This window comes from Marmota monax, unplaced genomic scaffold (assembly GCF_021218885.2).
Source record: "Marmota monax isolate L192 unplaced genomic scaffold, Marmota_monax_Labrador192_F-V1.1 WCK01_AAM20220418_F8-fsc00013, whole genome shotgun sequence".
Classification (NCBI taxonomy): Eukaryota; Metazoa; Chordata; class Mammalia; order Rodentia; family Sciuridae; genus Marmota; species Marmota monax.
Window position 1 is genome coordinate 24,202,808 of NW_026692202.1, and position 22,458 is coordinate 24,225,265.

At 37.0% G+C, this 22,458-nt stretch overlaps 1 protein-coding gene and 1 pseudogene across 1 annotated transcript in view; one reads left to right on the forward strand and one right to left on the reverse strand.

The window, feature by feature from the left end:
• LOC124083311 (tripartite motif-containing protein 49C-like) overlaps positions 1-20,437 on the reverse strand; it is a 60,861-nt pseudogene extending 40,424 nt beyond the window's left edge.
• The window catches only part of Me1 (malic enzyme 1), a 167,229-nt gene continuing 165,161 nt past the window's right edge, over positions 20,391-22,458 (forward strand). The window contains 1 exon segment of the mRNA XM_046432042.2: positions 20,391-20,672. Coding sequence (XP_046287998.1) covers positions 20,595-20,672 — 78 coding nt within the window. The 5' untranslated portion in view covers positions 20,391-20,594.

Below are 22,458 nucleotides of genomic sequence, written 5' to 3' on the forward strand. Positions count from 1 at the left end.
CTGGATTCTTTGTCACTGCCAACTGTGTCTTAAGCTATGTACTCTCTGGGCTACTAAAGTTGATGTCCAACTTGGCCTCTCTTAGAACTAGAGAACTTACTAGAAAGCAATAAGTTTTTATGGATATGGAAAGAAGACAGATACATTTTCAGGCCTACTCTTCTTTGGTGACCCCCATAGGAGCCCAGAATAAAAGTAAAATGACAGCAACCAACCAGGAAGTTCTGCAATGCCAGAATCCACCTGAGTGACACAGTTAACATCTCTTTGCTTCCTGCCTGTTAGGAAGCTCTGAGTTAAAGAAAATCAAGTCCTCAGGAGGGAAACAAGTTAAGCAAGAGAAAAACAAATGAGTGTAGTATCCCAGAAACCAAGTGAAGGTGTGGCCCAGGAAGCCAAGTGCTGATGATACCATGAATAGATAAGGACCAAAAGATCTTGGTGGGAATAGTTTTAATCAAGTGGAAGAAGCCCAAGCATAAATTGCCATGGAATATAGAGAAAGACAATGAGAAGTGGGGACAGCAGAGGTAGACAACTGTTTTGTAAACACTGGTTGCCACTCAGTGTCTCTAGGGTTCCTAGTTTCATGTCTTGTTTTAGCAAAATATGGTTTATATTAACACCTGCCCCATAGGATTATTGGAAGGATTAAAAGAATTAACATGAAAATTTTTTGAAAATTATAAGGAATCAGAAATTTATATATACATTTATATATTATTGGGAATGTTTAGTTCTATGAAATTCTGTGATTCCTCATATACATTCCCTTCCCCACAAAAGCCATCTCTTTTAAAATCTGAACTGCATGAGTGCCAATAATTTTGATCCTCTTTTATGGTCAGTGAAAACACAAGTAAATCACCCAGGATGCCACAATAAAGAAAAGAAAGGGCTGGGGTTGTAACTCAGTGGTAGGATGCTTGCCTAGTACAGTGTGAGGCCCTGGGTTCTATGCCTAGCACTGCAAAAAAGAAAAGAAATGATGTTGGTGAGGATGTAGTGAAAATGGTGCACTCATACACTGCTGGTGGGACTGCAAATTGGTGCAGCCAATATGGAAAGCAGTATGGAGATTCCTTAGAAAACTTGGATTGGAACCACCATTTGACCCAGCTAACTCTCTCCTTGGTCTATATCCAAGGGACTTAAAATAAGCATACTACAGTGATGTGGCCACATCAATGTTTATAGCAGTTCAATTCACAATAGCTAAGACATGGAACCAAACTAGGTGCCCTTCAATAGATGAATGGATAAAGAAAATGTTATATATATATATATATATATATATATATATATAACATATGTGTGTACACACACACACACACACACACAATGGAATATTACTCAGCCTTAAGAAGAATGAGATTATGGCATTTGCCAGTAAATGGATGGAGCTGGAGAATATCATGCTAGGTGAAATAAGCCTATCCTAAAGAAGGAAACACCAAATGTTTTCTCTGATATGTGGATGCTATTTCACAATGAGGGGGTGGGGTTAGGGAAGAATAGAGGTACTTTGGATTAGACAGAGAAGAGTGAAGAAGGGGAGGGGTTTGGGGATAGAAAGGATAATAGAATGAATCAAACATTATGACCCTATGTGCATATATGATTACACAACTGGTGTAATCCTACACCATGTACAACCAGAAGAATGAAAAGTTATACTCCATTTATTTACGCTGTGTCAAAATGCATTCTGTTGTCATGTATAACTAATTGGAATAAATTTTAAAAAGAAAAGAAAAATACCCTTAAGAGATGTCACTCTATGAACTTGCATTTACTTTCTGAAAAAAAAGTATTTTTTATTAATAGTGACTTAACTTTGGCACAATGCTGAGAAGAAGCTGAAAGACATAATGATTCATTTCCTCAGGTTTACAGAGAATATGAATTCTGAGGAGACCTGGAAATATAGGTTTGAGCTGCATGTAGCCTTGGCTGGGCCTGAGAATCATAATGGGAGAAGACTGCTAGAAGGATTCACCAATGAACCTAGCAAGGATATTTTATATTTAGCTAGAGGGAGATCATGTTCCAGAAGAAAGGTTCCTAGACTAAAAAACTTGGCTTCCTGATCTGTTATGTTTACAGTTGTTAAACTAAGTAATAGGTATGGGTGGGGCTAAAATGGTATCAGTATAGCTACAGGTAATTGCAACTACATACCCTCAAATATTGGAATTGGGTTTACCTTTGAAATCCAACCATTTCACTTTGCCCACATTGCTATATGATTACCTATACAGACCACTTAGTGGTTGGTTTACTTAAGAAAACATCACATGGGTTATGGCTCAGTGATCAAGCGTATGCCTAGCATGAGCAAGATCCAGATTTCAATTCCCTGTGTCAAAACAGAAATAAAAATTTCAAAACTATTTTGAAAATAATCTAAGACTTACATTGTGAAAACAATTACTATTTTCATTTTCTGAAAGCTGGTGTCAAATTAAAAATTAAAACAAAGTTAAATAGACAAGTAAAACTTCATACAAGGCAAATTGCGATGGGGAAGAATAAGGCAGAGGAAGTAAGGTTTTTTAAAGGTTTGAGGTGAGCTGGTAGGAAAGTACTGGAAGACATTAGGGGGAAGTCATACACCAAGCTGTTTGCTAATTGGCTTTATCCTAAGGGGAAAAAAATCAACTTCTCATATCTTTATGACAGGAGGTCATTTTGCAAGGTACCCATGAATTTAGGTTCCTACTCTCCCACAGGAACTGGGAAACAAGGCTGCTATTGCCTTTGATGATTGCATTTCAAAGAGATGGCTACTCTATCCTTGAGGAAGATGTTACTGAGTTGTAAAACTGGCAAAAAGATTTTAAAAAGCGTTCCATATATCTCAAAGAGAAAGAATTTACAAGTTTTCTAAAGAAAATGCCCTCAAAAAATGGAGGCTAGTGGCCTCCATTTACAACTCTTCCCAGGAAGGGAATCTTAAGACCATCTTGGTCAATGGTCACATGCTAAATCATCATATAATACTGAATTAATTCTTGCTTAATGTAATTACTGCCAGCCCTATAATCTCAGCAATTTGGGAGACTGAGGCAGGAGGATTGCACATTCAAAGCCAACTGCAGCAACTTAATGAGGCCCTAAATAACTTAGGGAAACACTGTCTCAAAATAAAAAGGGCTGGGATGTAGCTTAGTGGTTAAGTACCCCTGGGTTCAGTCCCCAGGAATGGACAAACAAACAAAAAAATGCCATCTCTTCTAATTGCTATAAATTAGCATTATCCAATAGAACATTCTGCAATGATGGAAATGTTTTATAACCTGCACTGTTTAATATAATAGCCACAAGCCAGACAAAGCTATTGAGCTACTGAGCACTTGAAATGTGGCAATTGTGACTGTGGAACTGAATTTTAATTGATCAAAATTGAAATAGCCACGTTTGAGTTGTGGCTGCCATATTGGACAAGACAGCCTTCAATTTTAACTGATCATCATTTTATCAAGAGAAAAACTTCTGCTACCAAATGTCATGTCTATGACCTGGATCCATCCTCAAAGAGACACTATCATTGGAACCTATAGACACTGTACTAACTTTGGAGGACAGAGATGAGAATTAAGTAAAACACTGTATATGAAAATACCCAGTAATATGCCTAATACAAAATAGGTTGTCTGCAATACTAGTTTCTTTCTCGGACTCCTTCAAAAAGCCCATAATAAACTGTGCAAAACCATGAAAGTCTAGAATGTAACAAACAATAGGGCCTTGGTGGTGTGGGTGTAAAGTCCCTCATTGTTACAATACATATATGCTCTGGCTGTTTTGTGGTCTACAGGAAGTTATTAAATTTTGGAAATAATCACTCTCTTTCTGTTGTCTCAAACAAATGCCAAATGTAAAAATCATAAATTGTAAGCATTTGGGTTACCCTTGAGTGCCGCAGTCTGGCTGGGCACAAAATCACGAGCCACCACACACCTTGTAGATTCAAACAGCAACTCTTTATTCTCTAACTGTCACTGGCACTTTACACACATGTTCTGGGCAAATCCACGTTCTGGGCAAAATCCACGTTCTCCACCAGGCTCTGAATCCCAAATAATCTCTGAATCCCGCCAGAACTCAACTGGAACTCAAGGAGCGGGTGCGCCTGAGGCAGCAGGATACTCCCTAATCCCAGCAGGATACACCCTAAACCTGGATCCGCCCTGGTCCTTGAGCAAGGTCACCTTACATGCAATGTCACTGCAAATGACCTGGGTCATGCCATGCATCATACCTACTTGGCAATGGCTCTCAGCACTTGAGACATTTAATAATAATGTACTCTTGCATGATAAAGATGATGTACTCTTTTCCTTGGAAGAGTTAAAACTAACAAAATCCTTTATAAAGACTACAAAGACATACTCTTAATATTTTTTTATGTAAAGGCATAATTTTATAAATTACATGTTTTAAAAAGAAATTATCTCTTCTTCCGGTGGTGAATTATATATTTAAGAAAGTGGGATACTTGGGGTAGGGGATAGCATATTTAATGATATTTAATGGCAGAAAGGAACAAATTTGGCAACTGTGTTTCAGAAGCATATGAGGATCTTTGTATACTACAATTAGCTTTCATTTGAAATGAAGCTGCTATAGCTCCAGGCTTCAGGAATTTCATATTTTTGAATGATGGGCTATAGCTAGTGTCTCCTATATCTGATGTGACTTTCTCCTACCCGCCACATTCTTTTGTGGCATTAGAGACTGAACCCAAGGATGATCTAACACTGAGCTATATCCCCAACCCTGCCTCCCTGTTTTTGAGACAGTGTCTTACTAAATTGTTGAGGCTGGCCTCAAACTTCTAATCCTCTTGTCTCAGCCTCTTGAGTCACTGGGATTATAGGCATGTGCCACCACACCTAGCTTGATGTGGCTTTTTCTCTATTGTTAATACTATTATGTATTTTCATACATTTACTGGTTTCATCTCAGTGTTTTCTTGGGAATTGTATAGTCATAAGTTGCCCCAACAGATGGTAAAAGTTTTATAAGTTGACCAGGATATTTATATGAAAGAATCATATTGAATGAATTGTTCGTTCTGATTCAAGAGGTTTGGGGTGTTATATTCAACCAAAAGCAGAATACTGGAACTTCTCATCTTAGGTTCTGCCATGTTGACATTTAACAATTATATTTTAGCAGGTCATTTCATAATTATTCTGAGCAGGGAGGTGTTCTACACTAACCTTTATTCTGAATCTTATGCCAAGCAGAAATGACTCACCACTTGGCTAGAAATGTTTACCTTGTTTAAGCAAAATTGATTTAACCTGTGCAATTCACAATATTCAAGTTATGAAACTAGCCTAGGTATCCACCAACAGGTGAATGGATTTTTAAAAAGTGTAATAATTGGTGTTTTATTCAGCCATAGAGAAGAATGAAACTATGTCATTTGTAGGAAAGTGGATAAAACTGGAGAGCATCATGTTAAGCAAAATAAATCAGACTCAGAAAGTCAAGGGTTAAATTTCTTCTGATACATGTGGAACTGAGAGGGAAAAAAGGTGTAGTGTGTGAGGGGTAAGGGAGGTGAGAATCTCATGAAAACAGAAGGAAAACCAGTAGGGGAGAGGAAGGTGAAATGGGAATTGGGAAGGAGGTGGGAAGGGCAAGGGAAATACTGGAAAATGAAATTGACCAAATTATGTCATGTGTATGTACAATTATTTTCACAATGATCCCCACTATTAGGTGTGATTATTATGCACCAATAAAAAATTAAATAAATAAAACTATTCAGGTTTATACAATGTGGAAATGATAAGGTTATGATTTGCTAATAAAGACCATTAAAGCAAATTCTAATAATACTTTTAAGATATTTAATTTACAATATTCTTTTATTCTCCCAGTACTGGGGATTGAACCTGGGACCTCACACATGCTAGGCAAGTGCTCCTCCATTGGGTGACACCCCAAGTCCACTCTTAATTTTTAAATCAACTAAGAAACATGTTAATTTTATGTAAATAGTTACCAAACTTAGCATAGACTTTTAAGAATATTAAATAGAAATATCTTTATTTACAAACATTAGAAAGCTAAACCAAAAAGAATTCACAAAATTGGGAAGTTGAAACATGCTTACTCTTTTGGAAAAAAACTGTCACAAAGTTAGTTCCTAGAGAAATGGTTTGTTGTTTTACTTCTATATTATAAAATAATCTTTTTATAATATTTTTGTATGCAAGTTCAAATGTAATGACTCAAACCTCTGAAGTAAACATTTTTGATTAATGAGATGGTCTGGTATACACTGATACCTTAAAAAAAACTGAAGTACTCATTTAAAAAAAAAACATGATTCTGAATATATTCAGGGTATAAAATAATAAGTATCTATATTGTTTCATTTTCAAGTGATTTGTGGCAGCTAATCCTATAAGCCCTAATCCTGTAGTAGGTAGACTAATTCTTTCTAAGAATAATCCCTGGGACATTGCCAGTATCTGCTTCTGTTTTCATTGTTTGATTCAGTTTTCTGAGTTTATTATGTAAGTTTTACTTAGACGCTCACCCTGGAACATGAGTTCAGTGTATAATTTTCTCACTTTGTTAAGAATTTTCCAATTTATAATTTTAAAGTTTTCTTCTTGTATTTTACTTGTAGACTAGAAGCACTATTGCATTTGAAACAAGTATTTTTCTGAGTCCACTTTCCATTCCATCCAACTAGAATTAAGAGATAATGTCCCAGCAATTGTGTAAGTTCACATTCTTGGGTTTCAAGCAACACTTTGAGGGAATTTTTTTCTTTCTTATTTGTTATTTCCAAAATAGAATCTGTTCCTATCATGTATGGTCTGCTTCTCTCATGGAATAGCAGAGTCTTAGAGTTGGAGCTAGTCCAACATCCCACTCAATTCCAGAATCCATTATTTAGCACAATTACACTCTCGTGGATGATCATCTAATCTTGGTTTAAAATCCACCAGTGATGGGAAAATTCCTTTTCACAAAACCCCTGCTCCATTTATGGTATGGTATAGTAGAAATCCCACTGGCTTTGGAAACAGAGAAGATGACTTACAATTCCAATTCTGGCAACATAAGTGAGAGCAGTTTTTTACTTTCTCTGAGTCTTGTCTTATCTGTTCAAAAAATAGCTGATGACAAACTGCATGAAGATAAAACTAGTTAATGTAAAACATTCTCAATGTTTAGTAGTCCCCTCTGTCCCTACAGATAGAAAGTTCTTTTTCTGTTAAGCCTAAATCTGACTCCCTATACATTATCTCATTCAATAACTATTTATAGGAGGACTATTCAAGGAGCTGTATATAACTGGGAACAAGATGGAAGGGAACTTACTATCAGGGAGATTATATTCTACTAAGAAGAAACAATCCATTAGACAGTAAATGAATGAAGTTTATGGTAAAAAAATTGAATAGATAATGACACCTGTTGTATAGAAAATTAAAGCAGGGTTATGGACTGGTGTCAGGATGGTGGCTTTAGGTATGATGTTGCTGAGGCTGTCAGGTAATTTGAAATCCAAAAGACAGACCTACCTCTTGGTCCTAGTTATGATTTCTGAAGCAGTCCACAAAAAATACCAAATTGGTTAAGTTAGTTAATATGTCTTTAGTTTTTTTCTTTTTCAAGCTGAATATCACCATACCTCCAACTACTTATTTTTTCTTTCTTTTTTTGGGAGTGGTGGGTAACTGGGGATTGAATCAAAGGTTGTATTGCTGTTGAGCTGTATCCCTAGTTTTTTTTATTCTTTTAAATTTTGAGATAGGGTTTCTATAAGTTGCTGAGGCTGACCTTGAACTTGCAATCTTCCTGACTTAGCTTCCCAAGTCACTGGGTTAACATGTGTGCCACCACTCCTGGCTCCAACTATTTCTTATATAACATGATTTCAACAAAAAATTTCAATTGGGATAGTTCCAATATCGTGGCATACAGTGGTAGCATCTTTTCTTTTTGTTTACTAATGGTACCTAAGCTCACGTTATGCTTTTTGGTAGCCCAATTGGAGAACATAGCCTAATACTGACCAAGTCGTCATCAATTAAAAGTATCCAGTCTTTTCCACAGGAACTCCTATTTGGATATTTGCAGTTTTATTTCCAAATGAGAACCTTTTATTTGCTTTTGTTACCATTTTTCTTGTTAATTTCAATCAGCCTGTGGAAATTTTTTTTTAAATTTAATTCTTCACTATACTCCGCTATTCATCAATCTCCACGTCATTCATAATTTTAATAACAAGTTGCTTGGATTATGAAATGGGCATTTTAGCAAATACAGAAATATTTCAGAGCCTTAGTAAATTATTCAAGAAATAGGCCTGGGGGTATAGTTTAGTGGTAATTCTCTTCCTACTATGCTGGAGGGCTCAGGTTTAATTTTCAATACTGCTAGAAACAAATAACAACTACAGCTTCAAAAATGCCTGCAATCCCAATGGCCTGAGGGGCCGAAGTGGGAGGATTGTAAGTTCAAGGCCAAGCTGGTAACTTAACAAAACTCCATTTCAAAATAAAATTAAAAAGGACTGGGGATGTAGCTCAGTGATAAAGTGCTTGCTTAGCATGCCCAAGACACTGGGTTCAATCCTCAGCATCAGAAAAAGTAAATAAATACATAAATAAATCCTAGTCTATCTTCGGAATAGTATCATGTTAATACTTGTGTTAATATATTATGTGTCAATACAATGAATTTAGACCTTTGATCCTATGTCCTCACATTTATTATATTCTCAAAAAATTAGATTATTAGAATTTCTATTTGTACTTCTCAATTAAAAAAGTTTTTCAATAACTCATTGAAATAATGATTAACTATTTGAGTTAGTCAAACATAAAAATAAAATGTTCTTTTCTGTGTAGTGTATGCTTAAAAAACTAAAGTGTTTGGAATGAAAACTTTGAATCTTGGCATAAAACGAATACTCAGAAGACCAAGAATGCATTTCTGAATGTGGGAAAGCATTTGCCTTTGAGAGAAATTTAGAACAAAAACAACAAAAATTTTGCTGGGTGTGTGAGCACAGAATTAGTCCTTATTCAGAGGAAAAAAGTAACATAATATAATTATATTGATACAATATATATATATATAAAACATACTGACCTTGAGAAGTTCAATTCAATTTTAATTTTTATCTGTCCTTAAACTGTATCTGTTTTCTAAAACTTGCCAAGAAAAAAGGCAAATGTAGTGGTCATCACCTTCATAAGAGTTTTTTTTTCTTTCCATTTCCCAACTCCCTGCTGCTGACCTCAAGGCAAGAGTTGAGCTAGACTATGGTAAGTAGAGCTGTTGCATAGGTTTAGGTCAGAAAAGAGGGAGAATGAATTTTGGTTGTTAAAACACTGACTAGTTTTCCTTTGAGAGAATGGGTATGATCTTGGTTAAGACATTTCTTAGATTGGATTAGATTTCATGTTAATGACATTCACTGGTTTTTATTGAGACATAAAAGATGCCAATCAGTGTGCATCTTACTGCTGAAGGTGGAAAGTTAAGAGAATGCCCTGGGCCAGGCACAATCTTTTTGTAGTCAACTTAAATCTACAAATGTAGGTCAATGAACATTAATTGAATTCCTAGTATGCTCTAAGCACTAGAGATTAAAAGACTAATGAAAAATAGATCTTGCTTTTAAAGAACTTACAATCAAGTAGGAAAGAGATACATCCTGGAAGACAATTCAATAAAGATATGCTCATTGAATTGTGTCCTCAGAGAGGGGGAATCCTTAACTCAGTCCAGGAAGATTTCTAAAGGAAGTTGTACCCTCCAAACCTAGCCAATAAAAATTTCAGAGTAGTGTGCTTATCTCTGCCCCTCCCAGCATTAAGCACTATTATGGATTTAACGCATATTAGGTACTTAATAAATATTTACTGGATTGAACAGAGTGTACTTTGCTCATGCTAAAAGGTTTTATGCAATATCAGAAGAGGTGATTTAAGGTAAACTGTATATTTCCATTAAAGCTTCAAAGATTTCAAGTATATCCTGCTTATTTTTTCCACAACACTCATCACAATTGGTAGTATACACATTACTATGTTTATTTTTTGCCACTTCCCTTGTCCAGGAATGTGAGCTCCTTGAGGATGGGATTTATATTTCCATTGCCTAGAACTGTGGTTGGCATCTAGTAGAAACTCAACAAATATTTGTTGAATGAACATGGAGCTCAACACTAATTAAATTGATGAAATGAGCCATTTAAAGGCAAATTCAATACATTTTGCCTTATTTGTTGTTATTATTTTGCTACATGAAGCAAATTCGTGAAGTAAATTCATGAAACTCTATATGAAAATGCAATGCCTAAATTCTTGCCACCTAGGGCAATGGTTCTTGCTTTTTTTGAGAACTTCATGAAAGCTATTAACTCTCCATATAGAAAAAAGCACCTATACATGAAGTTTTGGCATCAAATATACCAAAATATCTAGTTGAGAACACCTGACCTAGATGAGAAGGGGGAACATTTGAGAAAAATTGAGCAGGGCTTTTTTGGTGAGTTTTTATTAATTTTTTTTGAAAAAAAAATGTTAATGTCCATCTTTGAGTGCCCTTTGTCTTATTTATAAAATGAGAACTACTGAATGATACATATACCAAAGAAACTGTCTTTTATGATATTATCTAGCTTAATACTGAAACATGTTGAAAAAAAAATGTTTGATTTTTTTTCTTCCTGATTTTCCTTAATTTTATTTAGAAAAAAAATCAGGAGTGCTCAAATAAATTATTAACAAATAAAAACGAGGCAATTATTTAAGCTTTATATAATAAATCATTTCCAAAAATATTTTAAATTTCAGAATATAAAAACAGACCATGTTTTATTAAAATAAAATCCACTACCTTTGTAAATGACTGAGAGTGTTGAGACCTGCAAAAGCTCTGGTATGATAAAGAATTCTACATACAGGTAGAGTGGGCAGCTTCCTAGGCACCCAAAGATCCCTGCCTCTTGCTATTCACAGTTGTGTACTATCTCCTCTCCTTGACTGTGGACTAAATATAGTGACTCATGTCTAACTAACAGAATATGGCAAAAGTGATGGGATATCACTTCTGAAATTAGGTTATAAAAGACCTTAACTTGCATTTTGCTTGTTTCTCTCTGTTTTTATCTCTTGCTCTTGCTCTTCTTGCTTGACTGCTTTTCTTAGTGAAGCAAGTTGCCGTGTTGGCTCTGTCCTATGGAGGACCACATGGTGAGGCAACTGAATCCTGACAATATCCATAAGGGAGAGCTTGGAATCTGACCCTCTCTTACCAAGTCTTGAGATGAGGCAGCCCTTGTTATGACCTTGACTTCAGCCTTAAGAGAGTCTCTGAGCCAGGGTATCCAGCAAAGATGCCTCTGGATTCCTTACCCACAAAAACTGAAAGAAAAATATTGTTATTAGGCCAATAGTTCAGAGGTAGTACACATGAGGTTCTGGGTCCAATTCCTGATACCACCAAATTATCTATCAATCAATAAACAAATTATTCAAAAAAGTACAAAAAAAGGGAAAAAAAGTCATTATTTTAGGTCACTGAGACATGTGTTCATTTTTACACATTAGTGGATAACTAATACATCAAGACCCTATTTTATCTACTGCCAGGAAAACTGACATTTTAGGGGTTACTACAATAGCCTTCAAGGTACATGTCAGTTAAACAGTAGTATTTCTTTGTCAGAGTAGCATATTTCCAGCAAAACCACACTCACCAAGATTTAGTTGCCTCAATTTGAAAAAATTATCTGATCTCTTGGTTCTCTAACAATGCTTTTTTTCTGCCTAAGGTTTTCTTTGTAGCATTCCACTCTATTTCATTTTAATAGGTTGCATGGGGAGAAGTATTAGCAATTTCTTATTAAAACTGACAGTTGATTTCATTAAATGAATTAAATGAGGAAAAAGGTGATAACTGGGAAAAATCCTTACAATTATGATGATAAAATAATTTTATATTTAGATTCACAACAATAATTACTGGTTTTGAAATAACTAGCATGTAGAATATTTGTTTATGTGTGTGTGTGTGTGTGTGTGTGTGTGTGTATGTGTTTAGTAGACTTTATGAATAAAGGAATGGTAAGGAATGAAGACAGAGTGCATGGAGATTCTTTAATGTCTTTTTGTAGAGATCTGGCTCACCTCATAAAACTTAATTCTTGCCTTGCCCTTGTTTTGCACCACACTAAGGTCATAGTGGGGATATAATGATCTTAGGTCTCTCCACAGCTCAATTTAACTATAAGATAGAGCAACTTCCATAGTGAAAGGAGAAGGAAATGCACTGGGGAACCTGCTTTTCTGTACCACTAGCCACAGATGACAAATCACCGATGGGGTAGGATTATGGGGGTGGGGTGAACCCAGGACAAGTGTTAGCTGTCTACTTGAATTTGTTTGCATATGGTTCCAGCAAGGGATGCTTGTCTCCAAACCCAAATATAAACAGCTTGAAAGTAAATAATTGCATATAGAGAATCCAATATCAATATAAGCTCCAGTCCACTTTGGAAGTCTTGAATAACTAAATAGATTTCTGTGAAAAACTAATACTCAAAGCCTGCTGACTTTCAAATTCCCAGAGAAACTTAATAACTTTCTTACCAAATCTATATGTCTTTTTCCCATTTCTGCCCAGAGATTTCCCAAATTCCCTTCAGAAATTGAAACATGTCTTTCAGAGAACAGTTTAGTCCTGCTGCTTTCATTATGACAAAATTTATTTTAAGACTCCAAAATTCTACTCTGGCCTACGTGCCTTCTCTCAGGTCTCTTCATCTGTCATGAATGAATCTCTTGTATAACTCTCCTAAGTACAGCGTTTCATGCACATATTCTCCCTCGCCCATACACCAGAAGGTCTGGAGCTCTGCCATTATGTTAGGAGCTTCTGCTTAGAACTGGATTTAAAAGGCCAAGTTTCTGGTGACACTGCAGATTGATAGTTGGTGTTTAATACTGGTTTACTTATATTTCTGGCAGGTCAGTAGATGCTAATCACTAGTTATTGCTCATGCACTTTGAACTAACAAAGCCCATGTGTTCTGAGTTAACTTCCAAAACAAAGAATATTCCATCTTTTAAGATTATTCAGATTAAATAAAACAACTTGATAAGGCTAATTTTTTACTTTATGCAGTGTTTTGATTTATTATTTTATAATATCTATTTGAAATAAGAAGGCAAATTTCAATTTTAAAGCAACAATTAGTTACTTATTCCAAGGAGAAATCTATATAAGTTTTTTAAACCATTATTTTTTTGTGTCTAAAAACTACACTTGAAAATAAATCATCTTTAATGTGCATTTTCTCTAATGTATTTTCAAAATAGGTAGATACTGTGAAGTAAAAAGGCACAGAATGTATTATTTAAAGATTACTGTTAGCATCATGTTGTAATTAAAAATCATTTGTTAATTAAATTATACAATAATCTGTTATTTAGGTGAGTGGGTGCTTAAATGAGAAATTTGATCTATATTGTCATGAAAAGGGTTAAAATTTATGCAAAGTATTTTTAACTTTAGATCCTTTTTTGTTTATTTAATCTGGTTATTTCAAAGTAAGAAGAGCAGGGTGGATCTGCACAGGTGTTTGGCAGAGTAAGGTATTATGAAACTTATCCTCCCCATCTCAGAGTCGCAGTATGTGGTTGGGTTTCATGCCCACTGGCAAACAGTCAGAGGTTTTAAAGTATCCATACTGCAGGAGTCTATTGAACTATAATGCTGAATCATGATCTCAAATTATTTTCAGAACAAAAGAGAAAAAACTGTAATCTCTTAAATTTTATAGAATTTATTTATTTGTTTGTTTACTTACTTACTTATTTATTTTGGGAAAGGGCTCTTACTATGTTGCTCAGGCTGGTCTTGAACTCCTTGTTTTAAGTGATCCTTGTGACTTAGTCTCCTGAGTAGAGCTGCTACCACAGGTGTGTACCAGCATGCACAGCATTAGAGTACTGTTTTGATTATATCCTTTCCCTGAGTATGTTCCAAAATTTTAAAAGTGTTCTGTTCTTGAATATAAAAGTAGAATATATTCTTTATACAAACTTTACACATTAAGGATCTACACAATAAACCACACTATGAACAGTCTTGGAGCATATTATTTTCCGAATAAAAGTTTGCTACTCGTTAATTATTCAGGGTCTAGTCATAGTTTTAATACAATATTCTTTTTTTTTTTTGTACTGGACATTGAACCCAGGGTCACTTAACCACTAAGCCACATCCCCAGCCCTTTTTTATGAATTTTATTTAGAGATGGGGTTTTGCTAAGTTGCTTAGGGCCTAAGTTACTGAGGCTGGCTTGGAACTCATGGTCCTCTTCCTGCTGAGCAGCTGGGATTACAGGAATGAGCCACCATGCCCCAACTACATAGTTCCAACAGGTTCAAATGTCTTTTGTTTCAAATATGTAATTCTTTCACTGTTTCTCACTAGCATTCTGTGCAACTAGTCTGCTTTAGTAATCTCCTAGTTAAGATACATTGAAGAATGATGTATTATGCATAATTCAATCTTTTGGTGGAACACTAACATATTTTTCTAGGAATGTGCTGATTTCAAATTATTAAAGGAAATTATTAAGTCACATTGAAAATGAAAGGTACTTTGAAATCTCTTTATTCTAAGAATTGCCATCAGTTCTAACAGCTGACACATTAAAGATGTAATAAGGTTTTAAGCCTGATCTGAACTGAATTATACATGCTCTCTCTCCTTTTTTTTGTACCAGGGATTGAACCTAGGGGTGCTTTATCACTGAGCTACATCCCCAGCCCTTTTAATTTTTTATGTAGAGACAGGGTCTCACTTAGTTGCTTAGGGCCTTGATACATTGCTGAGGCTGGTTTTGAACTTGTGATCTTCCTGTCTCAGTATCCCTAGATGCTGGGATTATAGGCATACACCACCTCGCCCAGCTGACACATATTCTATTTATTTATTTATTTTTAAAATACACGACAATAGTGGAATGCATTACACTCCTCATTACACATATACAGCGCAATTTTTCATAACTGTATATATGTTCATGCCAAATTATGCCATTATACACGTACTCTTTTTGCGTTACAATTCTTAATACACATATATAACACAATTTTTCATATCTCTGTTTGTATATAAGGTATATTGATATTCTTTACAATACTTTTCTGGAGTAAGTCTTTTTAGACTTGTTTACTCATGCACATTTTATATTAGTGTCAGTAATCTGTCTATGTCAAGTGTGCCACCCACCACATACTTCAGATAAGTTAGTGATATAAAAGTGATGGGAGCAAGCAGTTAAATAGATCTCTTCACATTTCTGTTTCAAGACTGTGTATTCCAAATGGCTGCAACAGATTCTCCATAACTCAAGCTCTTCTCTCAGTGGGACTCTGATACTTCTTTCACTGAGACAGGCTTTTGTGACAATTTAGATCAAGTTAGTAAGGGAAAAGGGACAATATGTGACTTCCAAGGCTAGGTCATCTAAAGGAACAAGTACTTTCTACCCCATTCCCTGGATTATTTTGCTCTGGAAGCCTGCAGGTGACATGTAAAGAGTTTGTCCTGAGGTTGGCATGCTAGGAGGAAACTGCACTAGCACGTAATGAAAGACTATACATGGAGAGTCCTTAGAGTATATGAAAAGAGATAGAAACCAGAGAGTGAAACACACATGCACTGAGGGAGAGTGAGAGAGTGAGATGGGGCAGGGTATGTGGTGACTGGACAACTCCAGCTAGTCTAGCCAGTTACCCCTTTTTTCAATCCCAGATATTATTTATTTATTTATTTAGAAAGTATCTGGCTAGTTCCCAAGCTGGCCTGAATTCCTGGACTCAGTTCCTGAGTAGCTGGGCATTATAGGTAGGTGTGTGCCAACAACTCTTTAACAGCAACTACATGAGAAAACCTGGGCCAGAACTAAGTAGACAGAGGCACTCAAGTTGAAAGTGACAAAACTGGAGTCTAGGAAGTCTGATTCTAGAGTCTGTATTTTAAACTATTACTTTTAATGTGTCTTTGACACATATATCAATTATTACTTGTCTAAACAAGTGTTTTCCCTTTCAATGTTGACAGAATATTTCTAGGAATATCTCCATTGGGGGACAAAGGTTTAAACATGTAAATAAAGCATTATTGATACTATCCTGTGGTTTTACCTGAAAAAAAAATACTCCTGTCTTTCAGAGATATTTTTAATTAGTTAGATTCAAAGCATGCCAATAATCATGAAAAATACAATTTAAAAACATTATAAATATTTAGAAATTAGTTTCCATGTTGCTGATGGCTGAAGTGCACACTGATTTCTTTCACAGTTCAGATTTTGTAATTATCTACTTCTTTACTTGTGTATTGGATGTTTCTTTCCATAGACCTATGACTGTGGTTTACCATATGGTAAGTGTTCAATAAGCTTTTGAATAAATTAAGTGATAAATAACTATGTGAGAGAATGGCAGATGGCTTCATAGATGAACTACATCTTGTATTTTACACTTTTTTTTTCTGGTGCTAGGATAGAACGTAGGGTTTGGTTGCTAGACAAGAGTTCTATCACTGAGCTATAGCTCTAGACTTGTGGAACTATATCTTTTTTTTTTTTTTTCAATTTTCCACAAAATTTTCACTGACCTGAGGAACTAGGTCTTGAAGGAAAAGAATAACATCTTCTGAGTGCTTACTATCTGATAGGCACTATTCTAAGTGCTTTGCGTATATTGAGTCATGTAAGATATAGTTATAGATTATTTATTGTCTCAATAGGATAGAATTTCTAGATGTCAAGGAACATCTATTATTCCTGTTATTTTAGGGCCTAGATCAGGGGTTGGCATATCATAGGTAATCAGTAAATATTTACTGAATAAATACACAAATATCACCTGATTTGACTCCCCTAGCAACTTTAAAATGCAGGTACTGTTATTATCCCCATTTTTCAAACAGGAAGCTGAGGCCCAAAGAGAATAAGATTCCCAAAGTCACAGAGCTAGTCAGCCTGATTCCAGACTTCACACTTGTTATGAATTCAACTATCCTCCAGAAGGTTGTGTTGAAGTCCTAATTCCTGCTACCTGTAGATTTGACACAAATATCATACTCTTACAGTGTTTACCAAGAGTGAAAAAGAAGTAATTCCAAAAAAGGAACTGAAAAATACTCAAATAATGGCAGCAGTGTTAGAAATTTGTGCAAAATTCTTCAATCAATTTGGCCTATTTTAAAGTATAATACTTATTTGGACATCTGCTCCAGAAGTTTTGTTTAACATGTAGTCTTACTTATTTATAGTTTTATTATATGTATCATGTTGTCAAATGGGACTTTGTGAAAAAGATTTTTTTTTTTTTTTTTGCAGTGGAGATTGAACCAGGGGTACTTTACAACTGAGCTACATCTCCCAGCACATTTTATTTTGAGACGGATCTCACTAAGTTGCTTGCCCTTTCCCATCCTTCCACCCTGCCTCTCAATCTCCTTATTCTACATTACTGATCTTCCCTTTATCTTTATGATATCCTATTCTTCCCTCCCCCTTTCCTTTATTTTACTGTAGCTTCTGCATATGAGAGAAAACATTTGACCTTTGAGTTTCTGAGTTTGGCTTATTTCACTTAGCATGATATTTTCAATTTCCATCCATTTACCAGCAAATATCATAATTTCATTCTTATTTATGGCTTAGTACTCCATTGTATATATATACTACAATTTTTAATTGATTTATCTATTGTTGAGCACCTGAGTTAATACCATAATTTAGCTATTGTGAATTGTGCTGCTATAAACATTGAGGTGGCTATATTGCTGTAGTTTGCCAATGAAAAATCTGTTTTTTGATAAATTCTCAACTGTGCAACAAAAACCAATAGGTTCTAGTTCTGTATTTTGTGAAGTATACCCATTCTTTTTCCCCACAGTGCTAGGTATTAAATTTAGGGCAACAGGCATGATCACTAAGCACTTTACCATGGAGATACATCTCCAGCATGGATACCCACTTATCTATCTATCTGTTTGTTTATTTTTGTGGTACTAAGAATTGAAACTAGGGCCTCCATCATGGTAGGCAACTGTTCTGCCACTAAGCTATACTCCAGCCCTTTTAAAATTTCATTTTCAGACAGGGTCTCACTAAATTGCCCAAGTTGGGCCTGGCCTTGAACTTGCAGTCCTCCTACCTCAGCCTCCTTAGTAGCTGAGATTACAAGTGTTTGTCATCTTCAGGTTCCAGTTATTTTTATTTTTTGATACTGGAGATTGAATCCAGAGGCACTCTACCACTGAACTACATACTCAACCCTTTCTACTATTTTGATACAGAGTTTTGCTAAGTTGCTTAGGGCCTTGCTAGATTGTTAAAGCTGACCTTGGACTTGCAATCCTCCTGCCTTAGCCTCCCCAGTTGCTACGATTACAGGCATTTGCCAACATGACCAGCTCTAGCACTTATTCTTAATATTACCAGTTATTTGCAAAATAACTGCACAATCAGTTTCTTACAAGGCAAATGAAAGAAAAAGAGTATTTTTCTGTGTACAACTTGTTTCCTATGTATTTTTGGCGACAAAACCTAATCTCACAAAAGATTGAAAAATTTGGTATTCTAGTTAATATTTATGTGAGAAAACAGATTCTTCCCAGTATTTGAAACACATATGCATGTACAAAATGGCTCCTTTAGCTTATCACTCAAGATGACTGGAGATTTGTTAAGAAGAAAAGTAAACATACAAGTGAAAAACGTGAACTTTATCTGTACTAGCAGGTTTTTGTAATCTCTTTGTAATACTGGCCTGGAGAAACGGACCATATATTCTTCATGGATTACCATATAAATCAGCTGTAGATATTAAAACCCAGAAACAGAAGACAGGTGATATATCTACATTTATTTAATAAGAGCTTCATTATAATAAGGTTCTGTTGTACTAACATTTTTGTTTCTCCTTAAACATCTTGAGTCTGGCTTCCAGGCCTACTGTTAATCTGTTTTCGTCTCACACAAAGCACTTTTAATTGCAGTGTGCCTCAGTTAATTATGAGAGTGAGTTTTGTAAAGCATACCTTCTTGTCAGATGATGCAGGGTTAATTATTTATGGATTATAGAATTCACAATGAAAGGTGTCATTTAAATGGAAGGAATGTTTTTAAAGAACTTTGTGATGCCCATAAAATGTTCTCTATGAAAACAACTGATTCTAGAAGGTTCAAAAACTAAGCCAAGAAAGCTTTTTAATGTAAGTATAGCCAAAACCCAATTATTGTACAAATTTTTCTTATAAGGTAAAGAAACATAATTGAGAACAAACAAGGACACTGGGTTTGGAAGTGTGTCTAGTTTATGGAAATACAAAACCAACAAATAATCCCAGGAAACTATCTTTTGTAATATCAGTAGGTAGAGATGAAAGGTGCAGAAGCTAATCATCCTATCCACTGAAAAGAAAATCAGGGCATCAGAAAGCTTTAGTGTTTGCTGTTATTATACAGTGTTGTTGTTGGTGATGGTCAGACAAACTCTCCTTTTATGTTGACTTGGACCTGACTACTCTTCCAGTCTTTGAACCTTCAAGTATAAATATCAATAATACAGTAACAAGATTTTAGCGCTGGAAGATCATATATCCTGATGTCCTTGTTTTATCAAAGACACTGAAGCACTGAAAGATCGAGTTCCCCATGGTTATTCAGAGAGCAGTGGTTCTTGAACATCCTGGCTTCTAGAACTCACAGGGAAATTATGCACAAGACAAATGACTATTCATTGGACCTTTGCACCCTAACACTTTTCCTGTCTTTTAAAAGCAAATAAAATTCCGATTGGATACTTTACAGAAACTGACACGGTGTCGGCTCATGCTCTCCTGTTCTCCCTTTCTCCCAGTTCCACGCAGGCTAGGCTTTCTAGGTCAAGGTTGATTCCCTCCTGCCTCAGGCCCCTGGGCATGGCTGGTATCCAGGACGGTCCTGCAGAGCGAGCTTCCCAAAGAGTAGAGAGGAACACAAAGGCAGACTCTTCGGGTCAGGTCTTGGTTAGTAGCCCTGTGCCCCTCCCATCTTCCAATGTGGACGGGGCTTGGCGGGCTGCCCCACCGGGGTCGCAGGGGAGCCCTGGGGGGGGGAGGGTCAGCACTGGGGACGTCCCACAGACGCGGGCCACAAGGTGGCTGGGAGCCCCTGGTGAGAGTCCTTGGGGTTTGCCCGGCCCGCGGCCACCTGCCCCCAAGTCCTTGCGGCACCGCCAGCGCTCAGCTCTTCCTCCTTCTCCTCCTCCTCCTCCTCGCACGTCCGCTGGGCTGATCTCCTGCCATGACTCAGCGCTTCTCGCAGGCCGCCCGGCCGGGCTCACGGCTTCCCGCGGGCTCCTCCCGCCGCGTCCACCCCCTCTCGCCACCCACGCCCGCCCCCGGCCGCGAGGCCTTTCCCCGCGCGGCCGCCACCGTAGCCACCGCATTCCGCGCCGGCGCCTCAGCAGCACTCGCCGCCTGCACCGCGCTCCGGCCGGACCTCACTGCCCAGCCCAGCGCCAGCCATGGAGCCCACGGCCCCCCGCCGCCGCCACACCCACCAGCGCGGCTACCTGCTGACGCGGAACCCCCACCTCAACAAGGTAAGCCTGCAGCGCCCGGTCGCTTGGGTGGTCCCGCTGCAGGGCCTCGCCCTCCGCAGGCTCCTCGGGAAGACGCCGGTGGATGGCGGGGCGGTGGGCCTGGGTGCCGGCTCCGCGGACGGGAACGCCCCGCCAGGTCGGAGCCGCAGGGTGTGGTGGCTGGGCGGTCCTCCGCATCCCGTCCCGGGAAACGGGGAAAAGGTGTAACTTGCAACTTTCTGGCTGTTCTTAAGCAGTATCCCAATCTAGGAAGGTGCGAGTTGGGTGTTACCAAGAAGGTGGCAGGCGGACTGCCAGGTCAGCCACGGTGTGCCCCCCACCTCTACGGGTTCCACTCAGTGTGGCAATCCTTGGAGGCTACTGCGGATCCAGGCTGGTATGGCCTGGGTCGAAATGGGATCTGAGTGCCTTGGATCACATTAAACATCTAATTTCCAAGGCCTCTCCGTTTCTGGAGTGACATGGTTCTGAGTCTGGGAATGCCTGATGGGTGGCTTCTGCTTTGGAACCTTGGCATGGCATGGCTTGATAGAAAAGCCCTTCCTAGCAGGGGGCTTGGGTGAAGCCATTCCTTTTTAAAAATTTCTTTCTTTTAAAATTTCTTCTTCTTCATTTTATTTTATTTTTTTCCAAATCAAGCCTTTTGGGATTTATTTATTTATTTATTTATTTTTAATAAGACTTTGTCATGCTCTATTCAGAATCTTCAAATCCCGTTAACATTTCCTTTTTCTTCACTGGTAATGTAGTATAAACACCTAAGATAACTCTTAAATGAAAGTAACTCAGAATTGATCATTTCCATACTCAGCAGTCACATTGTTATTTGATAGCCAGGTTTGTCTGGATTTTTCCTTTTGTATTCCTATGTGTGTAGTTCTGACATTTCCTATTTATTCAGTACATTGAAAATGCCACGGGTCAGCACCGGAGGTCTGCGTAGTTATTTTGGTTGTCCCTTTGTAGAATACCCTTATTCCTTAATCATTGGACCTCAGCTTTAACACCCAGTCATGATGCTGGCAATTTGTTGATCACTACTATGGCTTGAAGACTTGTGATTTATTTAGTAAATTATAGTGAGTTTTTAAATTTTGTGGTGACAGGCAAGTTTTTCAAATCTATGATTGTTTAGTATTTATGGTCATATAGTATGACTTTAAAAATGATTTCTGCTTATTTTTTTCCTCAAAACAAATTTTCCAGTTTGATTCTTTTTCCTTTTTTTATTATTCTGCAGGTTGGGACCTATTTTCAGTAGAACAAAGGTAAAATTTGATGTGACAAAACAATTTGTGACTTTCATGTGTTACCTACCTGCCTGTTGAAATTTATGACCAAATTATGGGTTGACACTTAACAAGACCACATTAAGTAACATAATCTGTTTTATTTTTTTGAAGTCCTGGATGAGAGTGTCTGTTAAGACTAGGTAGGTGAAATAAGCAATCCCAAGCAAGAGTAATTACGCCTTTACTATGTTTTTGTTAGGAATTTATGCTATTAAAACCATTTTGACTCCTGTTTTCCTGTAATAGTACTTTCTTCAGAATTGTATTATCACAAAGAACTCCCACAAAAGGTAAAAAGGTGCAGCATTAATATATTAAGAACATATTTTGGGGGAGGGAAAGGGGAAATACTGGGGAATGACATTGCTAAATTATATTGTTTTTTTTTTTTAAAGAGAGAGAGAGAGAATTTTAATATTTATTTTTTAGTTTTCGGCAGACAAAACATCTTTGTTTGTATGTGGTGCTGAGGATCGAACCCGGGCCGCACGCAA